The 16671-nt window shown below is 40.5% G+C and overlaps 1 protein-coding gene across 1 annotated transcript in view; it reads left to right on the top strand.

Annotated features, from left to right (window-relative positions):
* Positions 1 to 621: 621 nt before the first annotated feature.
* Positions 622 to 16671, top strand: part of LOC311441640 (schwannomin-interacting protein 1) — a 95423-nt gene continuing 79373 nt past the window's right edge. Inside the window, exons 1-4 of the mRNA XM_084529995.1 lie at positions 622 to 679; positions 889 to 953; positions 1832 to 1912; positions 3476 to 3623. Of these exons, the coding sequence (XP_084386121.1) occupies positions 1845 to 1912; positions 3476 to 3623 (216 nt within the window). The 5' untranslated portion in view covers positions 622 to 679; positions 889 to 953; positions 1832 to 1844. The remainder of the gene's footprint in view (positions 680 to 888; positions 954 to 1831; positions 1913 to 3475; positions 3624 to 16671) is intronic.

Below are 16671 nucleotides of genomic sequence, written 5' to 3'. Positions count from 1 at the left end.
ACCCGTGGCTTTGGGAGCAAGCCAAGCCAGCGCTGCAGAAAGCAGCTCTGCCACGTGGCCTGGCGTTCCCCGTCCTGCTATGAGCCACCTTGGTGGCCCACAGGTGTGTTTCAGTAACAGGAAAACAATTTAATATGGAATAGAGTCTGCTTTTAGAATTCTGTGTTTGTGCCTGCTTTCTTTAAAAACCATTGTTATTTATTTGTAATTATTTTTATTGCATTTTATCAGTAATTACCACATTTTTTCAATGTTAGGTCAATTACAGATCTCCCCCACCCCTCAATTCCTACTCCTTCTGAACAGCAAAGCCCTGCCAGTCAGACACAACTTAGTTTTTTAAGCCCTACATCTGTGCTGAAATTCATGAGGGGATTTGTGCTGGCCCCATAGCCTGGATGCAGGGAACCCCAGCTATGCAGCTCAGTCAGTGGCAGCTCTTCTGTTGAAACAGGATCTGATGCAAATAGCCTGGTAAAGATATCAGGCTGTAAATCTCAGCTGGTGACACTCTTAATTATGCAATTGAATACAGTTTGATTGCAGAACAAAGAGAAGTGCCTGTCAGTAAGCTGGTGCTTGCTTGCCTCTTACCAAGACCATCTCCTCCCAAATCAGAGCAGCCACACACCTAACACGTGGAAGAACACTTTCCTCTTTCTCCCTGCCTGTTGTCTTTGTAGGTCTGATATTTTCTTTCAAAGTTAGTGCTGGATGTACTGATAAATGCCTTGGTTTCTGCATAGCTGGTTTGGATTCGTGGCTTGGGAAGCTCGCCCTGCAGACTTTACCTGAGGGAACACGGCGGTGGGAGCTCCAGGGAGAATCTCTGGTGTCAGCCAAGGGCACCCCACAAGCACATTGAAACATTTTTTTCTCTTCTTGTAGGAAGAACTCAAAAGGCTCCAGAACACCCTGGAACAGGTCAACGATGGCAAATACTTGCTTCAAAGGTAACTGTGTGGTTTCTGCCATATCTCGCATGTGGTAAAGTGAAATGATTTCCATAAGGCAACACGCCCTCTCTGAGGTCTGTTTGCTGTAATTATTTTTCACTAGGTAATATACTGAATATTCAAGATTTTGCATCTATTCCATAAACAATTCTTATTTTTAGTTACAGGAGGATAATTTCTGAAAACTGTTGCTGATTGAGTGATGTAATTAAGTGTCCAGTAAAGTCTCAAAAAAACTCCACAGGTTGGGGTCTAATCTTGCAAATTTCCATGCAAAGGCCTTTCATTCATGTTGCCAGTCCCATCCAAAGCAGCGCCCCAAGGTGTTTGATTTTTATCTCCTAGCATTTTAAAATTGCTTTCTCAAAACAGTTTGCAGCACTGATTCCTTGGTCATCATTTATTACAAAGAATTTTTTCTTCATATTCTTGTATGGCTTTTGCTGATGTAATTCATTTGCTACCAGCATTACCATTGTTACCTTCCATTTTACTCTCCAGCTTTCTGAATGTAGCCCAAGGGATACAAGTTAATTTAGCAAGAATATCCACTATATTTGCCAGTGTTTTTATTTGCAGCAGCAGCTTCTTTGCTGGGTGTGCCTGTCTCTGGAGCTGGCATCTGGAGGGTTTAGTGCAGAAATCTGCAAGGACTCAGGGAGGCTTCAATCTGGAAAGTGGGTCCAAATTCCTACTTTTTGTTAACAGCCAAGTGGAGCTGGACACGGGGACCCAGATGCCTTTCCCCAAAGACAGCAACACTTTAAAATAAGCAGCTCTTGTATGGGCTTGTCAAATTTTCTGAATTAATTCACAGTGATTGCAAAAGCGTCATGCTGAGATGCATTAAACCCATTTTCTTTTCTTTTTCATAGCCATCAGCTTGCCATGGATGAAGAAAATAATATTGAAAAGTATCACATCAACTTACAGCCCTTGGAATCAAAAGTGAAAATGTAAGTGACCAAGAATGGGGTTTCTGCATTTAAATGCAGCCGGGTTTGTCAGATTCCTAAACCTCAGAACCCAGATTGTGTCCATCCCAGATTTCTGTGTAACTCTAAGTATATAAAAGCATCAGTTCAGGAAGGTGGTTAAGCTCCTGGCTGTAAAGCAAGGCAGCAGCTAGCACTCAGCCACGGCGCACACCTGACAGTAAGAAACTCCTCCAGCTTCCCAAGTGCCATCATTTTATCCTTTGTAAAACATTCCCTGTGTTTTTGATAGTTTATTGTAGGGTCAGTTATTCTAAAAGGCTTGTCTGTGCTGGGTCAGGACAGGTGGCAATACCAGGGATATAAATTAGCACATACCCAGGTGTCCATCAGAGCTCTCTGCTTTTGCTGCTGGTCTTCCCAGCAGAAAGCTATAAACAAGGCTGCACTTGCCTCAACAATATGAATGCCTTTATGCTGAATCCCCAGAGTATTCAGTGGCAAAATTCAGAGACGACAGGCCCAGGTGTAGTGCTGCACAGAGCTGCATGCCTTGCTGCAGCGCATGCTGAAGTTCACTTCCAGTTGAAAACTACAGCTAACTTGCTGTAAAGGTGGTTAAAATATTAATGCTGTGTTAAAATATTTAAAGGACAAGAAGTTTCAAATTAAGATCCAGCCAGTGTCTTTTAGTCATGCCAATTTAAGGCTGATGAAAGAACAGATTTTCAGAGAGCTTTTGGGAGGGGTAGCTACACCTTATTCTCATGCTTTAAAATGGAAAGTGCACGTAAATACTGCTTGATTATATTTTGCAGTGGAACATGGAGCTGAGACAATGCAAAGTATAAATGCTTGAGGTGTGAAGATGTGGTTTCTTTAAAAAGCTTTGGCTGGTTGCCCAGGGAGGTGGTAGAGTCACAGTCCTTTGGGGTGTTCAAGAAAAGGCTGGACGTGGTGCTTGGGGACAGGGTTTAGTGGGAGACATTGGTGGTAGGGGGACGGTTGGACCAGATGATCTTGGAGGGCTTTTCCAACCCTAATGACTGACTGTGATTCTGTGATCCCGCACTGCCACCTGCTGAGCCTGGCCGCGGCTCCCTGCTGGCCCAGGCACTCGGGAGGTGGCCAGAGCAGTGAACGGGGCAGGTTTGGGGTCCCCAGCTACTGCAGGAGGGAGCCGGTTGTGAAAGATGCTGAAGTTCCAACCAGGGCTGTGTTGCAGTGCTGAAAGCTGGTGTAAGTAAAAGATTTTGAAAGCTGTTCACTCTTTTAAGCAAGTCGTTTCCTTTTTCTTTGTTTGCAAGGTGTAAGAGAATTGCTGCGCTAAGCATAGACTCAGATTTAAATCACTTCTGTGAGTTTAAGGATTTGAAATAAAGACTTGCTTCCACTTAACGAGTATCTCAAGATCTGCTAGTAGTGGCTAACAAAGGGTAGCTGTGTGTCATAATTTCCCAAATACGAAAACAAAGTGCACAAAAATAAAACCACAAAAAAACACCTCTTGGGTTGAGAATATGTATTTTAAACTGATCTCGCTGCTGCGTCCCCCCCTAACACTGTGCTTGGTGCTCGCCCCAGCATCCAGCGAGCATGGCGTGAATACCTGCAGCGCCAGGACCTGCACCACGAGCAGCTGGACAAGCGCAGCCCCTCACCGCCCTCCCTGTCCTCGGACAAGATGAGCAGGTCCATCAGCATGAACACCTTTTCCGACAGCAGCACACCGGTGAGTGCCGAGTCTGGGCGCGTCTTCCTATTTGCTCCTTTTTCCTGGGCTCCTGGGCTTTGGGTAAATGAAAGCTGAATTGTTGGCTAAGCATTCAGAAGGGACTTTTACAGCAATAGTAGTGTCTCAAATGAACGTGCAAGTGATGTGACTCTTTCAGGCACAGTTGAATGTGTGACCATGCTTTGGGCTTGTGTAACTGGGAGATAGATCTCAGCAATATGTGGCAAGTTGTTTTTCCAGCAAATCAACATAGTTTCTGACATTGTTTTGTTTTTACTAAAAGAGATATAGAGAAGTTGCTCTAGGGGTTAAAAATTAAACTTGTTTTTGGAAGAAATACACCACCTAGCACATTGGGTGGCAACTGGCTGCAGGCTGTAGTTCTCTTAATACAGTGACTCTAAACTGGAAATCCAAATATAAAGCCAATTTTTGAACATATTATGTGGCTTTGTGACTGTCCCAGGAGGGGGATTTTCAAGTCAATAAATCAGCAGAGAGATATAGACTCTATAAATGTTGCTTTCAGCTTTGAGATAGAATACATCAGTTTTGAGGAAGCTGTGGACCAGAGTGCAGAAAATAATTCAATAATTTCATAAAAACACAGGAGATAAAATTTTCCGCGGTGCGTGTTAGACAAATAAATAAAAGAAGATAGATGGCACCATTTGGATGGGCTGTGCAGGATGGATGTGAGCGGGGGTGCTTTGGGTCCTTGCTACGAGTGCATGGTGGTCAGTTACGTGAAGCTTTGTTGGCAGTCACGGGGCAGTGCTTGATGGCTTCCAAATTCACAAAAAGTCTAGAAATCATTGCTAGCGGGGTTCTGAGAGAAGCTGAAGCCTCTGCACAAGGAGGTGGTCATTGGTAGTTTAACTCTGCCTCCACTTTCTGAGTTACCCAGTTTAAAACTGAAGCTAGGCGAACTGTTTCCAGCTGCCATTGTTTTTGTGATTTCGCAGTTAGGTGGGCTGCACTGGATTTGAAAACATTTGCTGAAATATTACTGAGCATTGCTTTATTTTTAGATGCTTCGTGTTCATAGCTGGAGGCGGGGATGATAAACTATGTCTCAATATTGGGCTATGCGCTGATGTCTCTTGTATTAAACGGGCTGAGCTGCTGTAATGAGAGAAATAGATGTGGGTTTTGCTTTTCTCTGCCGCTGGAGCGGCTCGGCCACCACAAGAGGTCCCTCAAACCCAGCGCAGGAGCCTCGTGGAAGCTTTCAGGGCTTCTCCATCCGCAGCCGCCTTTGGCGAACTGTGTTTTCGATGCTTTCAGGTCTTTCAGGAAAATGAGTACATCAGGAAGTTACATATTTGTCTGAAAAAAGCAGCTGGAACACTAGCGTCGCTGCTTAGTTGGCACTAACACAGTTATCCTCTCACTTCTGCATCACACCCATTTAATGCAAAGGCAGACGGCGATATTGTTTTACACTTTTCCAGTGCTGAGTGCCAATAACCTTTGAAAAATCAGGGACCATTGCTGAAGGCCAAGGAAACCCAGTCCATTTAGCGTGTCCTTGACTATTGTAATTCCTGAGGCTTTTTGTCAGCCCAGGTATTGACACTGTCAGGTTTCGGGCAGGGCAGGCATAAGGCCAGAACAAAGCAGGGACAACTAACCTTGAGCTGTTGAAATGTGGATGGGAGAGTAATTGATTGTCTTACCCAAATAAAAAGACTTGGCCTGAATTAAATGCTCCATTTGGACTGTGAGTTATGTTTTCTGCTCTAGCATAAGGTAAACTGAGGAAGGAGAAAGAAACTTCTGAGCAGAAAAACAACTGCTGGACCTGTCTGTAATTCTGCACTCTCTTGAAGTTTCATATTTAGAAAATCTGAGCTGGAAGCAGGTGAGCAGAGTGAGGAAATTACCAATCCATTTGCCAAGTCCTCAATTTGGCCTACATTCCAGAACAAGGACTTTGAGAAATGGGGCAAACTCATTACAGCTCCATTTCTTTTGCATAAGCAGTGTTGCTGGTGCTCTAAGAAATATTCTTATGGTTAGTTTTTTTGTGTAAAAGTGCACTGTGCTGAGCGGTATGGAGTCTCCCAAGCAAATATTGGGAGGAGGGAGAAAGTCAAAATGAAACCTGGACCCTCTGGGGAGGTTTTCCTTCTCTTTTCTAGAAAGGCAGAAAGCAACTATGCCAAAACTAACATGCCAAAATATGTTAGCAATAAGCAGTTATACAGATGGGAGAGAGAAATTTATGAAGTATTTTGAGAAACCACTGTCACAACAGAGCCACTTAATTCAGCTGAAATCTAATCCTGGTTTTCCATTTCCATTCTCACCACAAGCCTCCCAGTGCTCTGTTTGCTGGGTCCTCAGCTGTATTTTCAGTGGCAAAAAAAGTAGTCATCTACTTGAATAATGAAAACCAGGAAGGATCTCGTGTCCATAAAATAAGAAATTGTTATCCTATGGGCTAACAAATGCAAATTACTGCAGCAGGGTGGGTATTGAAGCTGTGCACACCAAATGTCTGTTTGTATCAGAACGTGGGACCAGAAGTTGTGGCGAGGTAAAATTTGCAACGCTGGCCTGAGCCTTGGCAGATGCAGTGCGGGCGCGCTGGGCATTGCTGATATGCTGACATTAATTCATTTCTAATCATTAAAACTCTGTGAGATACCACAACTTCCATGTTTGCAGTTTTCATATGATGGGAGATAGCTGGCAAGTGGGCTTTGTCTCTTGCCACTGTGAGTTGCCAGCCCTGTAATCAATCCATTATGTATGGACTGATTCATCAATCTCTAATGTATGTGGCTTCAAAAAGTTGTAGTTTAGCGCTGCTGGCTGTGGTTACCACATTTCAGCCCAGGCAGACAACCTAATTGTGTGTGTCTAAGATTCAGAAGCTTGATAAATCATTAATTATGATATCAATGAATTGATGTGCTTGAACTTGTTTTGGTTCAGCTAGCTGCCTCCACAATTGCAGTAAACGTATTTATGGATGAAATAGTTTAAGAAACAGGAAGATTAGTACTACTTTTCTGGGATGTAGTGACTGAAAGAGCAAAATGAATGATTACTATTATGAAAAATTACTTTGGGAGTATATATATATGTCATTTTTTTGCTTAAGTACACTAGATATGATCTAATAATTTGTCACTTAAATAATTTTTCGTTGAGACTCAAATCCAGTCTACACGTATGTCTGTTAAAACTTAACATGCGTTCATCTGCCGTGACTCAGGGATGTAATGCAAGACATAATAAAACAGGGCACAATGAAAGGCAGTAACAATCCCCTATCGGATATGTAGAAAAAATAATAAAACAGTGTACTTAGTGATCAAACCTACAACTGGGTAAAATGATTCTAACCCAAAAGTATCAGTACTTACATGTGGCTGAGACTGGGCAGGAAATGGTGAACTTAAATATCAAAGGCATAGACAATTTTCTACTATTTGGTCATGCAAGCTACCATAAACCACTGAAAGACAAACGAATGCCTTCTGTGTCATTGCTTATAACTGCCACTACAACATTTTTATAGCCATTGTAGAGTTTATGAAGTCTAGAATTTCACTTTTTAGTATTTTGGAGATAAACCTAAGAGGATAAAGATCTGTGAGCATTCACTGTGTGATTTCATCTCATGTTTCAAATAAATTGATTCTCTTTTTAAATGTCAGACCAAATTACCTAAGTGTCTGCTAACCTGCTCTTATGTGGCTTTGACTCTGCTGATTTCACCCATAATTTATACCAATTATATATTAGTAAAGTCCTACCTGATACAAGAACAGATCTCTCTCTCTCTTTTTTTTTTTTCTTTCCATTTGGCTTGCTCCTTTGTCATAAACTACTTTGGCCAGCCACACCAGGACTATTGCAAAGGCCGTCACTGTCTTAAAACATGTTCGTGTGCTCAGTGAAAACACTGTTAGCTCCCTAGACTCCTGCCAGAACGCTTACTAACCTCTTAATACAAGAACCTTTCAGGTAGATCAAATTATCAGGTAATGGGTCATGCTTTCTGTGTACAAATAGATAAATCATTCTTGACATTGGGGAAAAAAAGTGATGAGGCCAACTCAGAGTGTTTGTGCTATGGTACACAGTGTTCCCTTGGGCTTGCCACCCAGCAGAGAACAGATATAATGGGCAGAATGACAGAGAAAGGACACGGCTTGAGTGGTGAGAAGGGAAACACTTTTCCTCTTAGGCTACTGCTTTGTAGGCCACAAAGAAGGGATTTGCCAACGATGTGTATGTAGTACACAGTGCAGGCAGTTTTCTTACTGTTGGAAAAGATCTGTTGTCAGTCGCTTGTTAGATTATTGTATCAGGAGTACAAAAGAAGTAACTGTACAATCTTCAGTTGCTTCTGTTCCCCTTTTGCATTTTATTTTTAATAAAATAAATAGAAGTAACAAAACTAATAGATTTGAAAATAATGTTCTTTATTTCTTATTACTGTGTAGAAAGGAAGCAAAACTTACCTTCTTGTGTGGTGTGTGGCGATGTTTCTGCTTTTTTCCCCACAAAAATAAACTGTATATATAGTTACTAAGGAAAAATGATGATGCCAGATATGTCTTCATGAGCATGTGGCTGTGGTTATGATCTGTTCTTGTGATATCATCGTGTCTCTTCAAACGCTAAAGTCTCAAAGACATAATCTGTGAAAGCCACAGAAAACCTGATAATCCTCAACAGACGAGCGAAAGCTGGTGTGAGACATACCTGCATCCAGACTTCTTAGGGAGTTGCTGTGAGATGAAGATTTTTTTCTTAATTCTTCGCTCAGCACCACGGACAGCGGCCCCGTCCCTTCCATCCTCGAGCTTGCCCTCCCATGTCACATTCCTAAAGACATTCCTGAGGATGGAAATTATAGATTCTGTAGAATAGTCATTTCTTACCAAAGCACAGTGCTTTTGTAGGCTGCTGTGTATTACGAAATTGTCTTAGAGGTATAAGCACGTGAAACTTGCTTTTCCAAATGTGACCATGTGGTTATTTTTCTAGGCTTTTTCCACAGGTTGAAGTCACAGATAGTAATTTCCAAGGTTTTTCTCCCTCCCCCCAAGCTAGAGTAGCTGCAAATGCAACATAAAACAAATCCACATGTCTTATATATTCATATCTTATAGATATTCAAACACCATCTGACATGGTCCTGGGCTACCTGCCCCACATAGCCCTGCTTGAGCGTGGGGTGGGACCAGGTGACTTACAGAGGTGCCTTCCAACCTCAGCCTTTCTGAGCCAGTAAGATAATGGGAATGAAATAGACTTGGAGCATAATATTGAATCAAAGATAATACAGACGACTGCAAACAAATGTTTGCAACTCATTTTATTCATAATTAAGTTTCTTATCTGTCTGAATTTCTTATCTTGTAGCTTTGGGAATTTGGGCTGTAATAAAAAAAAAAAAAACATTTCCACTTAGTAAGAATTAGCAGCTAATTTATTAAGCCTATTGTTGGAGGAGTAAGGGATCATTTGTAAAATAAAAAGACACAGGTGTTTGATTTCTGTATAAAAGTTTGTTAATATTATTTTAATACTCATGCACGTGCAGATTTGCTAGGTTCTACCACTTATCTTGTGCGTACATCATTTTATATACTACAGACTTGGAATAGTAAACTTTTTGTGCAGATTTACTAGTAAAATCTGTAACTACTTACTGTGGGCAGAATTTAAGTGACTATTTTTCATTAAATCATAAAATTTACAATGTGCAAGTACTCACAATGTGTGGGCGGGTATCTCTCCAGAAATTCAGCAGTTCAGAACATTTTCTTCATAACTTCCAAACTTCTGTAGATGGAACAAAGAAAAAAAAAAAACAGCTAGACTGTTACCACATGCTGATCACTGAAAATTATTTAACTCTTTTATAGCAGTTAGCTTCCCTTTTAGCTATTTTATCAGCCTATTATTTTAGCTATTTTATCATGCCACATTTAAAACCTGAGTCTCACTTGGACTATATATATTCCCTTGTTTTACTACTGGTTACCTTTGGTGATCTGGGATTGCAGTGTAGCCTGAGAGTTCAGAAATATGAAGTTTTGTAGAAAGAAAAAAAAAGTCTTGCACAATGCCATGCGTTTTCAAATTTAATTTGCTCTATTAGAAGTTGTCGCCCTTGTGGCTTAGGAAAAAAAGTGTCCTGAACAATTTATAACATCATATATTTATAAATCGTGTCACCTTTAGCTAAAGTGATCTTGGCTTTGTATACTGCAATGCAGTGCTATTTAGAAGCAAGAAAAAGGTCTAAAGTAAAACCTAGCCTCCACTCGCAGCAGCCTTAAAACTCCTCTTGACTTAACGTAGCCAGAGTCCAGCCCCCAGGGCCTGTATCTGGAAGATGGATGTTGGGATCTTTTTACATTAAAATTGCATATATATTTAAACCAAAATCCTTCTGGAATTTAACATACAAGATTGAAGAGATTATTTCAGTTCATGAATTCATGCTTTTTTCTCACACTGACGGAAAATCGTACATCATCCTGTCTGACATAATTTTAAACAAGGCATTTTCGAAAGAAAGCTGCCTTCGATCAAAATAGTGCTTTTGAGATTTAAAAGAAAGGACTTGCAGTAGTGATATTTCTACCCTGAACTTTCTGATGTGGTTTGGACCCTCTGGCCTGTAGACAGATTGTCTCATTGCTCCCATTTATAGTGTGGATTGCTTGAGTGTTCATTTCACTCATTTTGGAGGCTAAAAATATTTTTGTGTGTTGCAGACTTTCATGTGTCCTGCTATATCCCATCTGAAAGGAATTTGCAACATACTGTAGTTAAAACAGTAGCTTAAAAGGGGGAAGTGGCAAACCCAGATGCCACCGTGTTCTTGCTTGCACAAAAGCCATAACAGATGTTACACAAACTGAATGGTCCTCTCAGCTCTGTTGCTGACTCCCCTAGTTGTCCAGCACAGCTGTGGCTGTGCTATCCTGCTCCTTAGTGTCTTCCTGAATTTTAATTACTGCTCCAATGCAGGACTTGTACCCTGCCATGACGACATAAGTCATGGAGCTTTGTAGTTTTTACTAGATAGATCAGTACAGGCCCCTGAGCTTAGGGTCCCTTGGATGCTTTGAAGCTCTGCTCTAATAACTGACTGAAGATGGTGCAACAAGGAAGAGGCCAGGTTAATCAAATCTGGTCTTTGGGACTTTCTTCCACGTTTACAGAAATTAACTGCTTTTTCTTAGCCACACCTCATTCCTCCACCTCCCATTTTTCCTCCCTTTCTGTTATTCCCTACCTCATTCTCTGCTTTCTACAGCTGTGCAGTAACCCCATGCTACATCCTCCGTCTGTGTGAAACTCAATGTTTTCTATCTTAATTTAACTATAGCACAGGAACTAAATAGTCCTTTCACCACAAGTTCTCCCTCTTGATTGAAATGGTGACCCTCAGCTGATGCTTTCCCCCTAATTGTTTTTTCTGTGGAGTCTTTTCTGTTCTGTTCCTTTCATCTGCTTAAGCAATACACACCGATCCTGCCCTTGTATCCTGTTCAAAAATAAATAGGAGGGTACGCTGTAATGCATTAATAAATACATGGACATAATTAGAGTTCCACATTAGTAACCAAAAATCATTCTGAATTTCCTTGTCTAACTGAAGTCAGTGACTTTCCTCAGGCGTATGCTGAAACTGGTTACAGAAGCACATTTTACACATGTAGAAGTGATGAGAAGACAGCAGAGGTGAAGGGGAATATCAAGTTATTTAAGCAAGTGCAATCCTAACAAGCAATGCCTTGTGTTTACAAAGATAGGCATAAAAGGAAAGGGAGCATTATTATGGAGAGCAGTGTCTCGTGTCTATAAGGCTGGCTTTGTGAATCTGAGAGCAGCAAGAGAGAAAAGGAGCTGTCTTTGATAAACATTTACAAAGTGATTTCTGTAGAATGTAAGAATGCAAATCTTTGCATTTGCTGTTGAATAACATAGATGGAAATGTAATTAAAGATCAGGAAGACAAATCCAGCACTGAAAAGAAAAGGGATTAATTAGAAATCAAATATTTGATGATTTTGTGAGAATCATTAGTGCTGGTGTGGGCTATAAGATAACATTTGAAATTAAGTGAACATGGAAACCAATGTTATTTTCAATTCCTTTAATTTGCTTCAGATAATTTTAGCCCTGAATGCAAGAGAGTCTACACGATGCTTCTGGCCTAACATGACATTTATCTTTTGAACGGGCATTTTATGGAGAAATAGCTCCTGCCACGTGTTGGTTTATATATGTGTACACACAAAGTCATTCCAGATTGTTACATGTACATCTAATGCTCTTACAAGTAATTTCCCCTGGGGCTTTTTAATGCTCTGATACAAAAGGACCATCTCAATCTGTTTCTGCTGGTGGTAGCAGAATGCCAATAGATTTCTTTTTCTTTGTGTGTGTATATTGAATGTTGACTATTGATGTGGTTAGTCAATTTGATACGTTTCAGTTTAGTAGCAGCAAAATCAATTCAAAAATGATCTCAGCTGATGACAAAATGTCTAACAAGACATTTCTGTACTACGCTTCTTCAGGAATATTCATCAGGGGCGTGCTGCTTGAAAGAATTAAAACCTGTCCCAGTGTACTGGCTGGATTTGGTGTGACATCTAACAACAAGTTTACCATGTTTGGTATTGATACGTTTTAAAAATAGCAAGTTTATTTTAGAACTTGGCACTTCAGAAAGTAAGGCTGAATGCTTCATGTATGTTTTCTATGCCAAAGAATTAGAGAAAAATGCTAACTACAGTATCTGATTTATCCCCACTTATAATCCACTTTCTGAGAGCTGGGTACCCTGGGTTTCAGTGGCAGTTCAGGAGCCAGGCAAGGACGAGGAGGGAATACAACAGAACATGCTAACCCCAGCTCTGAGGATGTGCTGGGGCAGAAGAGGCCCTGCCAAACCCCAGCCAGAGTGCCCTGGCCCTTCCCACACCTTGCAGCACAGGAGAGAGACCAGCCAGATCAATTCCCACAGACAAAACTTTAAGTAACAGGCAATGCTGTCATGATTAGCAGGACCAGAAGGAATTAAATATATAAAATACATGTAATACAAACTTATTAATATGTAGGGAGAAGCCTGTTGGAATAGTCAGAGACAGATCTACATTATATTAGTGGCTATATCAACACTGAAATGTGGCAGCATCACTTTAATGGTGTCTATTAAAAAAGAAGAGCGTATCTTTCCAAGTGAATTCAGCTTATAACCTCCCAAAGTAGAGAGTAGTTATTTCTGCTCATAAAATAAATCTTAGATGAAATATACTGGGCAGGTGTATTTTTACCTGAATAAATACCAACGATGTTAGCTGTTTCTATCACTGTCACAAAATTAAGCAACCAAATAGCAAACACTGTCCTGGTCTTCAGGAGATTCTAAATCTATCTCAGTAACTGCATTTTTTGAGCCAGCTTTACTGCTTACGCATACGAAATAACTTCTTAGGGTCAGCTAAAGTTCATTAGTAAGACGTATATGACATTTTGGGAGGAGGAATGTGCTGAACGGTTCTGCCAAAGGAATATATTTAAGGAAAAAGCCCTTATTTTCTTAGGTAATTTCTCTGCAAGCAGTGAATTATTTCCCACTGGAAGGAAAGCCATTGTAATGTTAGCAGGGACAAACTCAGCGCAGCGGAGAAGTGCCTCATTGCCGGTGATTCATTTCCCATCTGCTCCGCGCACTGCAGAGGTAAGCCCAGGCCAGAAGGGTGCTGATTTCGGGGAGATGTGGCAGCTCTGCCAACTGCTGAGCAGCTCAGCATGCCTCCAGCTTCACGGCCCAAATGTGGCTGTGCTACATTCATGACAAGTGGCACAGAGAGCAGCAGAGGTGATCGGCTGGCCCCAGCCCAGCCTAACTGAGCACAGATTGACTTTGTAGGAACAACGTTTTAGGAGCTCTCAGTGCTTTTGAAAAGGTCTTAATTTTAACATTAAGATGATGCATAAACTTTCCATGCAGGAATTATCCAATCTTAGTCATAACTTGAATTCGTTAAGTGTAAATTGCTATTTGGTTGGTTGACCTCTTAATGTTATCTATCCATTTTTCCGTTGGTCAAATTCCAAGAACAAATTACTTTATAAAATCAGCTTGATCCAGACTGTCTGTCAGTTTTTCTATTAAAAATGATCATACATTATTCCTCTGTGCCACTAATGTGCAGCAGAGAATCATTTCAAAAATGAGTTCTTGCACAACTGGGTGCCAATAGTAATAGGCTTGTGAGCAGAGCCTTTCTGAGGTAATAACTTTTTACTTAAATGGATTAAGGTACAATTTTCTGATGTATTTGGTCATTGTTTTGTTTGAGAAGTGATATTGTGGATATAGGATATGAAATTATCACCTAATTTCCTTGGTTCGCTAACACTTGTCATGGATATGCTGTCACAGATGACGTGGCTTTCAATAGGATAAATTTTGGCTCCATCCCCTCCACCCCATACATACAGCCACTATGCCATGTACACCATGCAGTTCCCCAGCGTGGAAAGCAGCAGCATGTAGGGGTAATGGGGGCACAGGGGGCTGTGACATTTTGTTGATGATGGCCAAGTGACCTAAAACCATACTCAGGCTGATGACACAAGCTCTTGGTTTCCTCCAAAAGGCAGGAAACTTTAGGGGTGTCTTCTGATATTTTAGATTTCATTCTGCCCTTTTGGGGTGGCTTTATCTTTTTTAGCATCTTACCCTTTCACTTGGATCCCATCCTGCACATTGCTGTTCGCAGAGGCCTATGTTGCCTGCTGGGTTAGCCATGCCAGCTCTCAGCCCACCTGCCTGTCAGACAGCTCTTATGTAGGGCAGGCCTGGATCTCTCTAATTGTCCCTTGTTAGGGACATTTAATTAAACAACGTTTCTCCTGTTGGACCAGGGCATTTGCAGGGGCAGCAAAACTGAGCAGTTAACATCAGGAGATACATGGGTACAAGGTATGTAAAGAGACATAGCTAAACTCTAGAATATTGCTATATATATTATATTTGACATTTTACTGCTCTGTCTAATAATGCATTCCTCACATCTTGTGCAGCAGTCATGTTACTTCATTATTTCAGAATTTAGAAGCTTTTGTTTTTCAAACGAAGACCCATGTTTCCAGTTCCTCATTATGGTGCTGGTTTAATTGCATTATTCCTCTCATTGTGAGATTGAATATGGCCATTCAGCTCAAAAAATGCTGCTAGAATAATGTAAATGGTTGAGCTTTGGTCTTTCCAAGGTATTTAAAATTCTATTGCTGTTCCCATAAGCCACAGACAGTGGGTTATTTTTCATGGACAGACAGTACATCCTTCTCTTGGGGCTTTTACAGACAGACTGTATAAAATGATAACGCAATGAATGGGGCACCTGCCATATTCTATCAGCTGCCTAAATCAGATGTTTCAGACAGAAATTCAATACAGTAGAATACGTTTCAAATAGATTTTCAGGTATAAGGTATAACAAGGAATTTCAGGAGTGTTCTTGATACATTTGCACCAAGATAACTCTAAAGACATTTATGTTGTTTCAATAAAGATGTAGTTAAGATGCTTTCAAACCATCTTCAAAATAATAAAATGACTTTGGTACTCTGAGGAGCTAAGAAGAATATCATATTATTGTATTTGACTATGATAGTGTCCAGAAGTCTTAGATATTGTGCTGCCTGTTGGATAAAATATTACCATTTTAGTGAGGAGTAAAAGGAGTATATTGTTCTAAAGAGCACTTTGGGGATGGAAAGGAAATTAAGGTTTTGCATGCAGGAATAAAACCCTTCTTTGTAATTTTATTTTTAAGTAAAATAAGTGCAATGGTGAACTATAAGTAGATCAACATGTGGTAATACTTTACATGCTAACTTCATGGTATATTTCTACAATGCAGAGATGTTTGTTCTAACTTGTAAAAAGCTGCTGCCCACATTTCTGGTAATTCAGCAGCCCAGAGTGCTCGTTATTTACATTGTCTGCTGTAAACTAATTTCCAAACTTGGAGTGAAAATCCAAAGACTGAATCTTGAAGCCAAATTTCAGAAACAGCTTTCCTACCTGTAAGGAAAGTGAAGTGCAGCATGGAGATGCTATGGAGAAGTTAGAGGTTTTCCTCTGGAACTGTATTTGGCATCATGCAGAGTGGTGCAAATGATGACCATGACTTCTCTACCAAAGACAGGCAAAATGCTGTAGACAGCATCAGTGGAAATCCTGGTGTGGCTTCTTGCCCTCTTGGTGCCCATTGTGTTGTTTCTCTTCCTGATGGTAAGATATTTTCTATACTTTGTTCTGAGATCATTTTAATTTTTGAGTGAGTACTTCATGAGATTGAGTTACCTTGGTTGTCAGGAGACTCTTGATTTCTGTCTGTCCTTTTCCACTTCATAACATTCTTGAGTTTGACAAAAAACACCACCAACAACAACAAACAGACCTTCATTGAGACACAAATTTTCTCTAAGACAGCATGATAGGAACCAGTGAGGCTCAGAAAAACTTAGATTTTGCACATACAAACCACTCACAGTTCATGTTTTCCTTTTCCATCCAATATTTTTAATCCAAATGTACTTAGTTGCTAATTATATCTGCAGTAACTTCTTTAGTCTCTTCTAATGAAGAAGATCCTTTTGTGATCCTTAACCTTAATGAGAGGAAACTTTGCAGCTGGTACTTTGAGCACTAGTGGTGACCTTTCCTTCAGGAGAAACTCTTGATCCCTTCTGGGAAAAGCTTTTGAGGGCACAAATCACCTGCAAATGCAAGCTTGAATCATCATGTTATTAGACATCCCCAAACCAAACTTGAAGCAGTAAAAAAATCCCAAAGTTTCTTAACTGACTTCCCAGAAGGAGGATTAATGATCCAGAAAATTAAGAATATTCACATTTTGTCAATGAAGAGATACTTTAATTTTAAATGTTCATACTTCATTTCCCTCGCAGCCTTTGGCATAACCACAGAGCTTTGTTGCTGAGTACTGTCTGTGGTATCGCTGTCCTTTCA

This window comes from Aythya ferina, assembly GCF_964211825.1.
Source record: "Aythya ferina genome assembly, chromosome: 9".
In the NCBI taxonomy this organism is placed as follows: domain Eukaryota; kingdom Metazoa; phylum Chordata; class Aves; order Anseriformes; family Anatidae; genus Aythya; species Aythya ferina.
This window is presented reverse-complemented; position numbering and strand designations above follow the sequence as displayed.